Raw genomic sequence first — 16,832 nt, 5'->3', positions numbered from 1 at the left:
TCTTTCCCTCATCCACTCATTCATTCAGTCATCCATTTAGTGGATAACTTCTGAGTGAATGTGGAATATGAAGGTGCACCTGGGGCCTGAAGGAGACACCACTATAGGACATAAAATCATTTTCCACCACATGTCGCTGTGAATCCCAGGCGTACCTGAACGCATCACAGCAGCACTCCAAAAAAACACACAAGATGCAAAAACTATAAAGGCCTTACCACACAGGAAAGCAGCTTAAAGGACAAAGTTTTGTAAATATCCGAAATATAATTTACTCAGGTCGTTGGTTGCGCAGTTAGCGTGAAAATAACTAGGACATCATGTTTCACAAGCAGCATGTCTATAGTAAATAGGAGTGACATTTTTCTGAGACCATAAACCGATTCCCAATATTCCAGTAGATGGAGAAGAGGAACCGCCCCAGAAACCACAACATTTACAAGTAAAACCAACTGTCTTTTAAGGTCATGGCAGGTTATACAGTATTTATCATGGCCGAGTGCCTGTTTTCTATTGTTAATGTGTGACCTATTCTTTGATTACTGTGCATAGATTTACCACACCGTACACTCTGAACAGTTTGTCTCTCGTCAACATGCATACAGGGACCCACGCCCAAAAAGTTCAGTACACTGTATAACTCTAATCGTGACTGGTGCGCGACCAGTATCGCAGTTTGAATGGAAAATCACCAGCTTCTTCACGCAGCCGCTTCTTAAAGCCACAGTGTCCTTCCGCCCGTCCTTCACCTCATCCTCTAACGACCATTTATAATAAGCTTATGATTTACGTTTACTTGCAACATATGCCAACAATATTTTTGTGTGTATCGTTACTGATAAAGCATCATTTATATTGCAGGTTAGTCAGTCACTTGTGTAAGTGTTAATAAATCATTAATAAAACGTTCTGAAAACCCATCAAGAAAAACTACTACATCAATATAGTTTTGTAATTCTGAAATTATTTTCTCAGAAAAAAACTGAATTGTGAAAAGTCAAATTGGCAGGTGCATCACAGCCATGTGTTTGCATGTTATTTACTTAGGCAAAGTGTCTCTGTGAGTGTATCAGGATGGTTTCCACTAATACAAACCACAAGGTGCCTTGGGAGTGACATTCTCAATAAATCATCTTGTTTTTATTATGCAGGCAGAATAGTCAACTTTAACTATACTATTGTTTCAAAAACATGAAGTAAAGGCATGTTGACTAATATGGAAAATACCCAAAGCCAAGGGAGCTGTTGTTGTTGAACCAAGAATGATGCAATGCATTTAATTGTGCAATTTTGTTAAAGAAATATAGACTAATCAAATTACAAGATAGAATAGCATGTTTTTGTTCCTTATTTTTATGCTGTGTATGTTTTTACTTCCTCATTGGCCTTAGAAGCAACATCTCATGTCAATCTTCTAAAGCAAAGTGCATTTCAAACCTTCCAAAATCCCTTCAAGTTTGATGGTTTCATTCATTCATTTCATTCTCTGTCAGGACAACTGCTTTCTGATGCCTGAGGACAAAACGGCCAGGAAACAGGAAAGTGACTGAAATAAAAATGCAGGTTTGGATGCTCACTGTTTGTAAAACTGTAACTGTGACAAAAGTCACTTTGAATCTAAAGTAGCTGAACACACACAAGGGAAGTGAAAGCTTCATCTCTCTCAGAGACAGTCTTTAATATTCGCAAATGTTTCTGTGTGCCAATTTAAAGCATATAGCTAAAATGTTGCATGTACCCACTTCACTGTAAACAATCAGGTGGACTTCAGTGAGACAATTCATCACAGGTTTACAGCTTTAATCTTTGAGTTATAAGCTTCTGTTTCTGCTAAAACTTTACAAAAAGCTATGATTTTGCTGAAAATATGAAAATGAACTTAAAAGACCTATTGCATTGTCTTTTGCAGAGGTCTGTCTAAGGTCACATTGTAACAAGTTAATCCTGTCACATGTGCAGAGACTCCCCAGATCTGGATGTACAGTACTTTGGGTGGAGTACTGTATAATACACAAACATACAAGCTAGATATTCAGACATTTGATTAATAAAACAAAGTCTAAAATCACCCGTGCTGCAGCTAGAGATGCATTAATTCTGTGATTAAGGGCCAGATATATTTATTCAGCTTTCTCAGAGAGCTGGCTGTGTGTGACAAAGCTGACTAATATAAGACCACTGCTCACTCGCTTGTCTTAATACTTCATAGGGAGCCTGTAAGGCTTAATCCCATATTACTGTGACTATGTTAAGTGTAAGCATCTGACTACCACACACTTCCAAGAGGAGCCTCTATGCAGAGCAGGGAGACAAACAGAATTCCTGGTTGGTAAGTTTGAGCAGCAGTCAGTGTTTATGAAGCATCATCGGCCTGCTGTTTGTCTGACGTGACAGTGGAAATGTAGGGGAAAGTGACAAGCCGCTGACCCCCATTCATTTCAAGACAATCCTATTAAGAGATCTTCTTGGCGGGAACATGTCGTTCAGTATAGTGCATGTGTAGCCTGCCATGTCTTACATAATGGCTGGCTGGGACTACACGGCACTGGCCCAAGTCCTAAATCTATCTAAATACAATGTAAACACATGCTTTCTGTGGTGCGAAAACTAGAACATGCATCTATACAGTAGGTGGTGTGTGTCATGTTTTTTTTTTATGTATAACTGTAACTATGGAAGTATAAAGTGGGGTGTACAATGGAGTGAGAGAGGGAGCCACAGCTTTTCAGCTCAGTCTTTGGCTCAGTATAAGCTTACCACTCTCTCGATTACGCGGTAATCCCTAACCAGTAGCAAATTAGGATATTGGCAGTAACCGCAGCGGTGAGTAATGTCTCGTGGCACCTGTGAGCACATATCAATACTCAGGGTCAAGGTTGCAAATGCAGTTGCAGAACATAACTTCTATAAAGCGGATGTTATAGATGAAATCATAAAACACATATGTTCCAGTAATCACTACAGGTTACTTATTACTGCAGTGGCACAAGAAGCATTCAGACCCTTTATCAGTTAAAGTATGACACAATGTAAAAGACTGTACTGTAGCTATATTTTGTTTATATAGCTTTTTATTCTCATATGTTTTTGTATTTTATTTTTTAAACTATGTGTGTTTTCTGTTTCTTCCTCTTTTTAATAACAATATTAAATATTTGCATAGATTTTAAGCTAAAAGTAAAATGTGCAAAAGCTCAATAAAAAAGAAAATGAGGGACTGGGTCCAAACTTTATCTGGTGCTTTTTTGAACCTGTTGTTACTGCAAACCAAACCTTCTGGCACTTCTGACCTTTATTGCCGGTATTTATTACACTGCACACCCAGGTTGATAACTTTAATGACAGCAGGCTGAAGAATGAAGCAGAAAACAGCTGTTTCTCCACTTGTGTGTGAAATTTCTGGCATTGCGCATTCCTGTATGAAGAGACAGACATGGTGGCGAGAGTCAAGAGCCAAGGGATTTGAAACTTTTATTCCCTCATCAAGATTTAAAAACAATTTGAGAAAAAAGCCCATTGAAATAGTCAGTGCATGTTTTTTAGAAATGGACACTTGACAGAAATACGAGTCACATCTTGGACAGCGAGATCCAAACTAATAGTTTAATACATGTCAGTGTCCTCTGTAAAGGAGGCTCAACGTGATTCGAGGATATTCCAGCACACATGCCAATATGGTGTAATCAATTTGAAAACAAAACAATGATTTCAGTGGCAATTACTGTATAATTGTTTGGTGTGTGTCATTATCAATATATGTAATAGATGGATTTGATGTCACTGGTAAGAAATTTCATGACATCATACCAAGATAAACCAATTTAAGGCAGCTGAGAAAGACAACTGCTATTAAAAACAAAGACTGACACTGATGTTAAAACCTTTAAAGGTAGGGTTGGCAATTCCTTCCAGAACCAATTTATGTTACCTTTCCTGAAATTCTCTTTTCAATGAATACATTAAATGCATTGACAACATAAAAAAAAAAATCCGTCATCTGTGGCAGCAGCAGGGCTGAAAGAAGCCTGGCCAGTAATTTTACTCATCCCAAGCAAAACCATTGGATGGCCTACCTGGCTGTTAACCTAACTTCCTACTTGCACACGCTCTGATTAATGGTTTGAGAGGCTCCTGTTTTTGCCGCTGTGCCAAGAAACACACTGACAAAGATCTGTCTGTCATGTTAAATGACAACAAGAGTTGTGTAATCAAGGTGGGGAAAACAAGACTCATACTATGGCTAGACAGCTAGGCAATATAAGGCTGCGCTCGGGCACAGTGGTGCTAACACAGTGGAGTTAAATGCTAACACGTCTTCACTCTAGCATGCTAACATTTCTAATCATCACTAAGTGGCACAACTGAGCATGATGTGAATGTTGTTGGTTTTGGAGGCATTTTTTTTGTCATACACCAAAGAGATTATTCCCAGAATAAGTAAAAACCTGATGTCCAATGCTGACATTGATGTCACCTGATGGTGGTGCTAAATAAAAATTCAAGTTATTTGAGTTATTTGACATGAATGTCTGTGCCAAATTTCATGCCACTTCATCTAATACAATTTTTGCAGTTACATGAACGAGTCGGTGGATCAGAGTCTTTAAGACTGATCCTCTGGGTGTTAAATACATCATAAAATTATATTCTATGCAACTTCAAAATAAGAGTTATGAGTTAAAATATTTCTGGATGAAGAAAGTGAATAAGCTTCTTTAACTCACTTCTTAAGTGTGAGTCAGTACATAGCATAGACTCCTTTAACTTTATTTTAGCATCAAAATATAACGTTATGATATTCGATTTAAGTTTCTTGGAGTCAAACCACATTTTAAAAGAGCTAAATAACAAGCAAATCAAAGTTCTAGCAGCTAAAATAAATGCATGCATGTGCAAGGCAAAAGTATTCTGTTGTAAATATATAACACAATTTCCAGAGGAACAGATGACACTTAATACCAAATATCTTTTCTCATATTATGGTATGTCTCATTCAAACAAGCTTTAAACATCCATCATGAACAACTGTCTTTGAACATGCCCCTGTAACATCAGAACCAGCTACATTCTATTTATATATTCTGAGCAATATACTGTAAATAAAATAAAACTTGACATACAGAAGCATGATTTTTCTTTTCACTTCTTTGTTTCACTCTCCAGATGTTTGTGCCACCATATGTCATCCTTTCAGAGCATCCTGGCTTCACATTCAACTGCAGCTACAGCCACAAACCTCCACCTGTCACTCCTTCAGCAGTCAATATTAATGCTGGACAGCAGCTCCTCCAGGGCCTCCAGCTTCTGATTGGCCTCCCCAATTGCACTGTAAGTTTGCACATTGCTGGCAATGTGGTAGCGGATGTCGTCCACCAGGGGGACAGAATCGGTCTCGTGTCTCTCCTCCAGTGATGCAGCGTCCTCCTTGACGATCTCGGCAAACTCGGCCTGCTCCACCAACTGTAACAGACAGATACGACTACGGCTTGGTATCGTTTGGATTATTTTCTGATAACGGTGCTAAAATGACACTTTAAAAACCGTGCCTGTGCCTAAACGGCACCAGAACTGATACTTTAAAAAGAAACATAAAACCAAGCCATAAATTTCACAACTTGAAGGGCAAAGCCATTTGGCCATCAATCTTATACATTTCTGGAGGGCACAAAGGCAATTTGACTGGGCACTAAGGCTGAGACAAATGAGGCAATGTGTACGTGTACATGACTTATGTATACAGCCTGAGCAGTAAAGTTACAAACTAGAGTTTGGTGTTCACAACATGTTGTGTTTAAATTAAAGAGCAGATGCTTGTAGAATGGCTGAAGGGAATTTGTAGAGATAGTATAGTAACTGTGCACTTTATTATAATTTGGACAGTAAATGGTGTTAACGCATTTAGAGGTAAATGGAACACAGCATAGGTGTAATGACAGCATCGGGAATGGCACCGGGTTTCAGTATCCAACCCTGGATACGACAGGTACACAGGTGTGAATCCATCCTGAGAGGGAACCAAGCAAGGCTCACTAGAAGGTCAGGAAAACTGGAATCTATCAAAAACTTTTATAACATGGCCTCAGAGGTTGATCTCTTTTGGCATAATGACAATAATTTATGTATAAGCAGCTGAGTACAAACCAATAATGAATATTTAGTAACATCATGCCTTTATGTTACATGCTGTTGTTTGAATTTATTTTTTGAGTGCTTTATTTCTAGTACTGCAATATTTTTACTTTTGAAAACTTGTGGTCTGGCCTGGTACTGTATGTATAAAGCTGCTCAATGAGAACAATTAAGCTGCTTAAAATAAGATTTTGGTCATAAATGCAACTACATCCCAAAGTGACCAGGTGTTTTTTTAAGAACAAGTTAAGTTAATGCTCTACAGACATTATCCAAGGTATAAACATCAACAATAATACATATACAGTGAAGAAAGCATGAATTTGAAGATACCCCTAACATCACAACGCCCCCTGCAGTGTCAACACAAAAGCACAGGCACCCACCCGCTCAATGATTTTGGCCATGAACTCTGTGCACTGATCTTCCAGCCGAGAGAGACGGAAAAGCTTGGCCGTCTTCCACATGTACATAACGTTCTCTTCACATATAGTTTTAGCGAGCGTCTTCCCACACAGACGCTTCAGCCCAGGCAGCAGATACATGTCAGCCAAACACAGCACATCAAACACATTCTCCGTCGTTAGCTGGACAAAAAGACCAACAGGTAAGGTGTTGAACAATAATGATGTGGGTCAAAGAAACAATCCATTTGTTGTGTAAGGGGTTTCAGAATGAGAAGCACATGTTTCTGGTTGTTCTCAGTGAATGAATGAAGTCTGCATCATTGATCAACAATTCCACAAAATGATCCATTCAAACTTTGGGCAGAAAGTGTGCACTAACCTCTGTGGAATCAGTGTAGATGTAATACATGACGTGGATAAAGATTTCATGGGAAATATTGTGTAAAGTAATCACTCGGGTGCTGGGCTGGGACTGCAGCTCCTCTCCCTCACTGAAGTGATCCTCCAGTAGGGCTTTAAAGTAATCACTACGTCCACAGAAAAAAGCCTGGAAACACACACACACACACACACACACACACACACACACAGTAAAACTCTAATAGTCACTGGAGTGACAAGAGCTGGGCAGGGAGTAGGGGTCTGTAATGAGATCAAGGAATGTTGGGGTGTGTACCTTATGACACAAGAAATTGTAACCATCGACTCTGAAGCAGATGTCAGGATAAGTAGGGAAGCAGTCGACTCTGTCAAAGGGAAGTTCTCCAAATCCAACCTGGGAAGAATCACCAAAATGCTCGTTAAATCGGTCAAAACAATAGCATCTATAGTGTGCCACAATTCTTATTTTTTTGTCCTGTGCCTGCCCTTACTCTTAGTTCAGTGGGCACTGCACAGTCTGCTAACTGAGCCATCTCCTCTTGAAGCTGACAACTGTGAGGCTCCAGGCTGAGAACTTTCACACAGATTCCCGGCTTGTTGGACACTTCAGGATGAAGAAGAGAAAGAGAAAGAGAGCGACAGACAGAGATAACTCCTGTGGAAAAAGTTCATCACAGCTCCAGAAATATGGTGAAGAGTTCTGTTTAAGTATGCCAAGTCCATTTGGAAAAAAAAAAAAAAAACAGTAATGATCCATGTATTACCAGTGTAAAGCTTAACCAGGAGTACTGTCTTACCGAATTCATACAACTGTTTGCATTTATTCTCCAGCTCCTCTATGAGATCTGCCATCTTGCACTGTTTAGCAAGACGTCTGCAGTCCTCCACAAGGCTTATATCAATGTCCATTCGTCCTGTAACATCAAGGGGAAAAAATGTATGGATGAAAGGACCTGAAGGTTTAGTTACACTCGTACCTTTTCATTCAATGTACAAACTCACTGTAAAGGCCTTGTCTTGTCTCACTGGCTTGCTAGCATTCCTAGTTAAAGACACATTGCGGAGTTTGTGGTAACCTAACCTCATGTTTACATTCAGTTTCTCACCAAAACATTGCATTTGTTCTTGAAGACTAACAAAAGTCATTGTCTCTTTCTTTATAAAACATTTGCAAACACAATTTTTGAAAATTTGCTAGTTATCAGTCTTCCTAACTAACTTCATGGTCGCTTCATGTGCTTTAGAAATGGTAAAAACCTGCATACAGTAGGTCTTCTTTTTTATTATTAGTTTTCATTAAATGTATTTGAACGTGCTTAAACTATCGCATTTTTAATTTGTGTGTTTTTTTTCAAGGTGACAATAAAATATAAATAAAATGAGGATCATAAAAACTCTAAAAGCTGTTATCTGAGCAGAAGCTGGAATATCTGTTGCTCAAATAGACACGCACCTGTATAGAAATATTGTAGAATGGCTCCAAAGGCTGCAGGGTTGATCTGGAATCAAAACAGCTTTAATCCATATACACAACTGGAAAATAGATGTGACAATGTAATAACTATGGAGACACAGCAGAATTCAACCACAATATATACAATATTGATCTACCAAAGGGTGTTTGAGGGTGATCAAGCTCTTCCCTTTCCATTTGGTCTCAAACATTTCAGTGAAGTACTCTGAGCGTGCACTGAGGATGCAGCGGTGAGCTGGAAATGTTTGACCATGAACCAGGAAATTGACATCATTGTGTTGACCCTGCTCCAGTAACCTAAAGCAAAAACACACAAAGGCTTGGATTAGGTTAATGTACTGCAGGAGTGGTTTTACACACAAATTATAAAAATCTATGACACTGTCCTTTGTACATGAATAGTTAATCCTTGACCCTTACGTGTGCAGAAAGTAGTTAAAATCATCCCGTTGCATGGCACGGACACTGACACACTTATAATCTTTGAGCAGGCGTCGAACAGAGTCATTTAGGGAGCCGTACATACACCTCTCACCATCAAATGTGTTGGCTTCACACTTGGCGCCTGAAAGCAAAAAATAAAAGCAGGGGTTATACTATACTGCACATCACTGTATGTATTGCATCACTTAAGCCTTTATTAAGTTTGTGTTACTTAAAAAAGTAACAAGCACTTGCTTACCACTAGCCAACAGGTACTGGACCAGCTCCTCGTGGCCACAGAGACAGGCATAATACCTGGAAAAAGTTTCAACCACTTGATAATGATGCTGTCTTAGTCCTGACACTCTGACTATTCTCTGACTATTTTCCTAAATTATACTTACAATGGGGTGCTATCCCACATATCTCTTACATTGAGGTCCACATCTCTTTGTTCAACGAGGTATCTTAGAGAGAAAAGAAATGAGTGGTTAAAGCAGTATACTACATAAACTAAGTGCTCAACACACTGTATACATAAAGTTTTATTTGAATTTAAACGGGTGCATGACACAGGAGCATTGTTTGCTCCTATTTATAAAACTGTGGCAAAATGGAAAAACAGGCAAGACGCATTGTTCACACAGCTGTATAGATATCAGTGTTTACTGCTGCATTTTTATTTTCAATATGTCATAAACTACAGTCACTGAAACTGATATTTTTTTGTGGATATGAAACATATCTTATATTCTGCACCTGGAGAAATATACTTAACTAGTTAATTAAAACTCTGCATGGCGCTGACTTGTATTGTTTTGACTCATTGCTGCTCTCTTGAGAATTAGCAGCACATGCCAGTATGTCACAAAGCAGAAGAAATGTCTTTCACACATCAGTCTGACTGATATATTCTCCGCATAACATCCGACACCAGTAGCTTAGGAACTGAGCTACAAATCCAAGCTAAAGTTACAGGGTCTGTCATCGAGGCTAACGTTAGCAACCGTGCCTTCCGTGTTTACCTCCGATGCAGTTAGCATTGGGTTTAGCTGCAACACTGCAGCCCAGAGCAGGCCAAATAAAGGCTAACGTTCTGAGAGACGGGACTGAGGAAAACTGAAGCTAATAATGTTAACTGCAACAATGTAGAGTAAATCAAATAGGCCTTTAGTACGTGGAAAAAAGACACCGAAACCCAAATAATGTCAGCTGAAAGGCTGCTTACCTAACTCTACAAGTGTCGCCCTTTCTGCAGCTACTAAACAGATCGTGCACATCCATGATCCCCTCGGTGTTTTCGGTCCTCTGTAATGCATTGAGACGGCCTGTCTACCGGACAGGTGAGCGATGATTTGATGTTGCTTCAAAGTTTGCTGGACAGACGCTGAGGAAGCTTGCTAGCTATTTCACTTTGACGCACAGCTGTTGATGGGTTGTTTGGTTCCTCTGTTTTGGTTAAGAGCTCCAGCTGTCACGTGACTAGATGGGCTATATCACAGGTTATACAGAATAGCGGAACACTGAGAGGCTGCACAAGATAGCAGTGGTTCTGAGTTATTTACCACGTTTTATTTTACGTCATATGAATAACCATTGTATTTCACTACAACTGCAGTTTGTTGACATTTCTACTCGCAGGCACGTGACTTGAATGAGTAACAGTTTGTGGTAATGGTCATAAACTTTGAATATCGGAGACTGTAAGGCAGCGTTGAGGGTTTACATTACACATTGTACTTCCTGGTTTAATTGGTAAGTATGTATCATGCGTTCCTATTGTAGGCGTTACCCTAACAAATTTTTTCAATTCAATTTATTAATTTTTTTTGTTGGGGTTTTTTTTTTATAACGCATTTCATCCACATTTTCCCAGCGACGCCGCGTTTAAGGTAACGGTACTTTCCGCTGTTTTCACAATGTGCAGCGTAGCTAGTAGCTACTCTTCACAGATTTCAGCGTAGGGAAGTACAGTTTATTGCACTGTAAGCCAGTTTTAACTGTTTTATTTAAAGATATGAATCACAACTCCATGCATGCGATCGCACGGAGAATGAGTCCAAATTGTTAATTATATTTTACGTTTTCTCACAACAGTGATTTACAAAATGGACAAAGATGCTGTGTTGACCCATATCAAGAACTCAAAGGGCATGTCGACTGTTCTTGGTGGAGAGCTGCCTGTCAGTGTGATAAACAACAATAAGTACATATCCCCACTGACTTCTCAAACTCAGGTGACAGACAGAGATGTAGACGACGACAGTCTGATCTCCCTTGATCTTGCCATCCACACAGCTCTGTCTCGGGAAAGCAAAACAGTTGTAGTGGCCGGTCCAGAAGGATCAGGTAAAACCACTGCACTGGAGAAGCTAGTTGTGGATTGGGCTAAAGGAGAAGGCCTTCAAAACTTTTCTTATGTTTTTTATTTCCGGTTCAGGGAACTGAAGTTTCTTGAAGGGACACTGTCATTGGAGATGTTAATGCAACACTACCACGGTCATATCCCTCCTGAGTCTGTCCCCCTAGTCCTGCAAAAGCCCGATGAGGTGTTGTTTGTTTTTGATGATCTGGATCAAAGCCGAAGCAGCCTGGACCCCTCCATCCACACCCTCTGCTCTGACTCCAGCCAGGCAGCCTCAGTGCCCTGTTTATTGGCGAGTCTGCTTCACAGATCGCTGCTGAAAGGAGCTTCCTTTGTGGTAGCAACAAGGCCGACAGGAAGTCTGGAGTTTCTGAAAGGCACCTGGGTAGAAATGTTGGGGTTTCTGAAGCCCCAAAGAGAGACTTACTTTAATGGGTTCTTTACTGACCCAGCTGCTGCCAACAAAGCACTAATACACATGGAAAGGACACTGGGATTTTATGATTTCTCTACCTCTCCTAGATTTTGTTGGACAGTTTGTTCTGTTTACAAGTCTCTGATGAATGCTGGGGCAGAACTCCCTGAAACATTATCTCAGCTGTATGTAGAGATCCTTGTCCACCTAATTCAGGCACTCTCACTGAGCGAAGCCTGCAGCAGAGAACTAGTATTGGCCCTCGGCAGGATTGCTTTGTGTTGTTCTCTTGATCAGCATTCAAGGTGCACCAAAGAGGAAATGAATTTCTTTGATTTTCAGCAGTTTCTTAACTCAGTTGATGTTTTCTTGCAAGTAGATGGTGACCTGGAGTCAGATACATGCGTCTTCTCCTTTCACTCCATGCTGATGCAGGAGTTCATCTTGGCTGTGTCTTTCTTTTTGGACAAATCAACATCTGAGGGAGTGGAGAAGATGTTGGAGAAGCACAAAGGTCATGCAAAGTTTCTAGACCTCTTCTTGTCAGGGCTCTTAGAGCCACTTCAGCGCAGACCGCTGGAGACCCTGCTCGGGGAGTTCAACTCTGATAGAATTATGGATTTCAAACACTGGTTTTTAACCAGCTTAGAGGCAACACTGAAGGGATGTGACAAAGACGAGCACAGCCACTACTTTCAACTGCTTCAGCAAGCTCAAAGTAAGAGTTTGGTGAAAGAAATTACCACTCCATCAGCACTGGGATTCAGCTATGCCCCCCTGAGCCTTCAGGACTGTGTAGCTTTGAATTATGTCATCACGTGCCTCGGTGAGATGGAGCAGTTGAATCTGTTCAGGATATTGAATTTGACAGAGGAGAAAGCAGAAGTCCTGGCTCCAGCTATGAGCCTGTCATGTAAGATAATGTAAGTCATGGCAACGATTCAAATTCCTAGGTACCATTCATTTTGTCATATATATCATCATATGTTGTTTCCTCCAGTTTGACATACAGTACCTTGAGTACTGGGGCTGTCTCTCATCTGGCTTCAGCTATCAGCAGAGGAATCACCAAGGAGCTGGATCTCAGTAATACCGGACTTACAGATGACATCTTCAGCATTCTGTGCACTGGCCTCAGAAGCTGCAAACTGCATAGATTAAAGTAAGTTGAACTGAAGGGCATTCATTTAAATGTATCTTTATGTCAACAGACACTTCTCAAAGGCAAGAAAACAATCAGTTCAATCAATATGTATTTTGATATGTTGTTTTTGATATACTCAGTGTGGGTGGGTGCCAACTGACGAGCGGTGACGATCTGATGGTGGTGCTGACCTCACCCACCTCTCACCTGTGTGTGTTAGAAATGAGGTTTAATCAGCTCGGGGACCAGAGCTTCATAAAACTGTGCAAAGCACTGCATAGTCCTCACTGCAAACTACAAGAGCTTGGGTATGTACTTTAAATAGTGAGTGCAGTATTATATAAAAAAGGTCTGGTGTTATACCTGTCTCTTTATGTTTAAATCATAGAACTGAAGGTTTGAAAAATGGCCTTTATGTTGTTGATTAAAAGGCTACAAAGGTGCGAGTTGACTGCAGCATCCATGGAGGCTTTTTCAGCAGCTCTGTGTTCGGGCCAGTCACAGCTCAGAAAGGTGAACCTTACAGAAAACACGATTGGTGACAGTGGAGTGGAGGCTTTGTGCAAGTCTCTGCAACACCCACTATGCAAACTGCAGAGCCTCAAGTAAGTTTCTGTTTCAGCTTGATAAACCTGCAGCCACTGCCTTTCTTTGTGTGTGTGGCATGACTCACAAAAGCAATAACAGTGTGATAGTTGTCATTTATCGGCAAAAGTCAAGTCAAGAATCTTTATTGTCATTATGCGTAGCACAACAAATTTTTGTCCAGCAGCTCTTGGCTTAAAAGACACATTATTTACATAACACAAAATTGTATAAGTCACTATAAAAAATAAGAACAAATAAAAAGGGATGTATGGGACCTAATCCGGTCAGCAGCATGTTAGCAGCAAAAGAGTGTAGTAACATTATAAGCTGCAGCTCAGTGCAAATCTCAGTCTTTAGGAAGAGGTGTGAGCATGGGTGTGTGTCTACAGAGGTCCAGTATTTTGTCTGTATCTGTCCATAGGGGGGAGGTTGTGTGTGTGTGTGTGTAACTAGGGGTTAGGGGGGGTGATTGATTTCACAGCTCTGGGGAAGAAGCTGTGTCTCAGTTTGTTTTAGTTTTTATATTCCTCTACCTTTTCCTGGAGGGAAGAGGCACAAACAGACAGATACTGCTAAATGTCCATCAACTCTTTCAGTCCCAGGCCAAACACTACAGTGTAGCTCATTACAGAACAATAATCCAAATAGTCAGTCACATCTGGGGTTTTGTTGTTTGAACATGCTCACATGTCGATTGGATTATCAGAACAACACAGACAGAGGGGTAACAACCAACCATGATGACTTATTTTGCTCATAAGAACCAGGGCTATTAGTGAGATTTGATAGTGAGATAGACCAATTGATGATTAAATCTCACTTAATCAGTGGGCGGGGCACTGCAACTCTGCTGGAACTGATATTGTAACCTTTATATCCAGTCTATTAGATGTTGTATTTTACTTTTATTTCTCTGTCTAGCCTGTTTGGTACTGAGATGACAGGTGCATGCTGTCGCCATTTGATGGAGGCCTTGATGTCAGAGCACTGCTCTCTGACAGAGCTGGATCTGTCAGTGAATGATTTGGGCCAGGAGGGGGCACTGCTGCTCTGCCAAGCCCTTGGTCGACCTGGATGTCCTATAGAAAAACTTGAGTAGAGTCACCTGTAAATTACCACCTTTCACAAATACTTGGCGAAATTCCGATAACAGCATTGATGTATAATCTGCTCCACCTTACAGGCTGGCACGATGTGAGTTAACCCAGTCTGTCTTCAAGGAACTGGGCTCAGTGCTGAGAAGTGGGACTTCTCAACTCAAGTCGCTGACTGTAGGTTTAAATGAAGTAGGAGACCAAGGAGTTAAACATCTCTGGGATGCCGTCGCACATCCACACTGTTTGCTAGAGGAACTGGAGTGAGTTGACAGTTGACTTTAAAAACACAACCCTCTCCTTATACCATTCTTATCATCACATTGCAGTGTGCACTACATGCAGATCTCTCCCCTCCTCTGTCATAGTGTTGAAATGACTGGTTTGACAGATGTCTGTGTTGAGGACGTGTGTGCTGCTATAACAGCCAGTAAGACTTTGAAGAGTTTGGAAATGAGAAACAACATGCTGACTGATGCTTCTGTCCCAGCCCTTGTCAAGGTCATGCAGGACAGCGACAACATGCAGGAAATGAAGTAAGCATCATTCAAATCAGTTCATTACAAACTTGCATGAGCCAGCATACTTTACATATTATTTGGAAAAGGGGATTTGTAAACAAGAACCCAACCACTGCTTTTGTCTCTGACTCTTCCAGCCTGAAGTACAATGACTTCAGTGAAGATGCTTTTGACCTGTTGGAAGAGTGTGATAAAATAAGATACTGAAGAAGGTGGATTAGTCCAGCCATCTCACGGACTGCTACAAGATCATAAGTGGAGCTGACGTCATTAATCCATTTGTAAATTGGCAGAAAAATATAAGGAAACTATTTAGATAATCAGTTAACTGTTGAAATAAGCAGAAATGGCACTAGGGCACATTCACTGGCTCCAGTTTCTCAAATGTTAGTGTGTTGCTTTTCTTTTTCTTCTATAAGTAGATTAAAATCTGTATTAGTTATGGGCTGTTAATAATTCATCCATTATCTATACTGCTTATCCTGAAAAGGGTCAAGGGTCAAGTTTGTGGCGATAGTGCTAACCACTGCGCTTTCCCATTATCTATAATGCTTATCCTGAAGAGGGTAGCAGGGGGGGCTGGAGCCAATCCCGGCTGACACTGGGTGAGAAGCGGGGTCCACCCTAGACAGGCTGCCAGTCTATCACAGGGCTGACACTTGGAGACACGACCACACACACACACACACCCACTCCTATGGGCAACTTAGATGGACTGTTAATAATCTACACAGTAACTGATAGTAAAAACAATTGGCATTACAGTCATAACAAAATAAAAGTCCTTTAACACTTGACTCACTGGATTTGATTTAACATTTTATTAGGAAACCTTTGGTATTTTAAAGAGAGACATTTGGAATTTCTACGCTTACAGGACAGTAAGCAGTATATTCACACAGACAGATGCACCGTATTTTTATACAGTTGTAAAATATATTACCAGATTTATTAATTAAATCTATTTACATGTGTAAAATGAATTTTGACAGTTGCAGTGTAGATATGCACTCTTTGCTGCAACTACTAATGTTGAGAAAACACAGTGAGGTGCACAGACCACACATTTCTGTCTACTACTGTAAGCAACAAGCGTAAACCTCATACACTGTAAATCTGGCAAAGCAAGACAGTGCTAAGTCCAAACATGGACCTCCCCTCCAGCCAATCCTCTCTCAGTTTCGATATTTCAGCAAACTTAAGTGGGGGGAAAAAAAAAAAGACGAAGCATTCTCCCTTCTTTGGACTCAGCGGCCATGAGTTTCCCCATTAAGGTTACTGGTGTGACTGCTGCAAGTCTCCTCATCTGAGCTGCTCTCAATGTCACTACGGTCATCTTTTGCCACCTGTAAAATGAAACAAAGGAGAATGTTCTACTAAGAATAACAGGACTCTAAAGTCTACAGTTTTGTAAAGTGTACTGGTCAAGGTCAAAGGTGAAAGTGTTTATTTGTCATATGCACAGTTAGGAAACATGTTTCCCTGTACAATGAAATTCTTACTTCGCCGTACACATGAATGCCACAAAATACAAATGAAATATAAAGTAAATAAATAAGTAACACAAAATCTAAGGCACTTTAAGCAGCAAATGCAGCAATATAATAAAACAAATATAAGAATATAATAAGAATGTGTGCTGCATGGGAGCAGCATGTGCAGTAGTCAACAGTCACTGTGCAATTATGCATGTGCAAAATGAGAATGTAGTGCAGATGGAATTACTTGAGGTAGATCCTGAGTCAGCTGTTTAGGAGTCTGATGGCAGAGGGAAAGAAAGAGTTTTTCAGTCTAGTGGTCCTGCATTTCACACTTCTGAACCTCCGGCCAGAGAGTGGGGAGGCGAACAGTTCATGCAGGAGGTGGGTGGGATCTTTGAGGATGGAGGCAG

The 16,832-nt window shown here is 40.5% G+C and overlaps 3 protein-coding genes across 6 annotated transcripts in view; 1 reads left to right on the top strand and 2 right to left on the bottom strand.

Moving 5' to 3' along the window:
* Positions 1-3,303: 3,303 nt before the first annotated feature.
* Positions 3,304-10,285, bottom strand: abtb1 (ankyrin repeat and BTB (POZ) domain containing 1). The gene is made up of 12 exons (XM_020608137.1): positions 10,043-10,285; positions 9,219-9,281; positions 9,074-9,129; positions 8,812-8,956; positions 8,529-8,688; positions 8,371-8,416; positions 7,715-7,831; positions 7,409-7,521; positions 7,213-7,311; positions 6,916-7,083; positions 6,516-6,716; positions 3,304-5,460 (listed from the first exon to the last, which is right to left on the bottom strand). Exons 1-12 carry the CDS (start codon positions 10,096-10,098, stop codon positions 5,254-5,256), a joined length of 1,431 nt encoding a protein of 476 aa, XP_020463793.1. The 5' UTR covers positions 10,099-10,285; the 3' UTR covers positions 3,304-5,253.
* Positions 10,286-10,410: 125 nt separating this feature from the next.
* On the top strand, positions 10,411-15,512 carry LOC109964661 (NACHT, LRR and PYD domains-containing protein 12). 4 transcript variants are annotated; one of them, XM_020608133.1, is made up of 10 exons: positions 10,534-10,569; positions 10,691-10,706; positions 10,912-12,517; positions 12,595-12,756; positions 12,879-13,046; positions 13,170-13,343; positions 14,248-14,421; positions 14,510-14,683; positions 14,789-14,956; positions 15,079-15,512. In XM_020608133.1, the coding sequence occupies exons 3-10, from the start codon at positions 10,923-10,925 to the stop codon at positions 15,146-15,148; spliced, it is 2,685 nt and encodes an 894-aa protein (XP_020463789.1). In that variant the 5' UTR covers positions 10,534-10,569; positions 10,691-10,706; positions 10,912-10,922; the 3' UTR covers positions 15,149-15,512. The 4 variants fall into 4 exon arrangements, with proteins under 4 accessions (XP_020463788.1, XP_020463789.1, XP_020463791.1 ...); XM_020608132.1 differs by lacking the exon at positions 10,691-10,706 and having other exon boundaries at positions 10,411-10,569; XM_020608135.1 differs by lacking the exons at positions 10,534-10,569; positions 10,691-10,706 and adding an exon at positions 10,718-10,799.
* A 61-nt stretch (positions 15,513-15,573) lies between these two features.
* LOC109964621 (ceramide synthase 5-like) overlaps positions 15,574-16,832 on the bottom strand; it is a 6,926-nt gene continuing 5,667 nt past the window's right edge. The window contains exon 10 of the mRNA XM_020608059.1: positions 15,574-16,287. Within this exon, the coding sequence (XP_020463715.1) occupies positions 16,189-16,287 (99 nt within the window). The 3' untranslated portion in view covers positions 15,574-16,188. The remainder of the gene's footprint in view (positions 16,288-16,832) is intronic.

Source organism: Monopterus albus, unplaced genomic scaffold, assembly GCF_001952655.1.
Source record: "Monopterus albus unplaced genomic scaffold, M_albus_1.0 scaffold91.1, whole genome shotgun sequence".
NCBI classification, from domain to species: Eukaryota; Metazoa; Chordata; class Actinopteri; order Synbranchiformes; family Synbranchidae; genus Monopterus; species Monopterus albus.
Note: the sequence above shows the minus strand (reverse complement) of the source record. Positions and strands in the feature narration are given on the sequence as shown.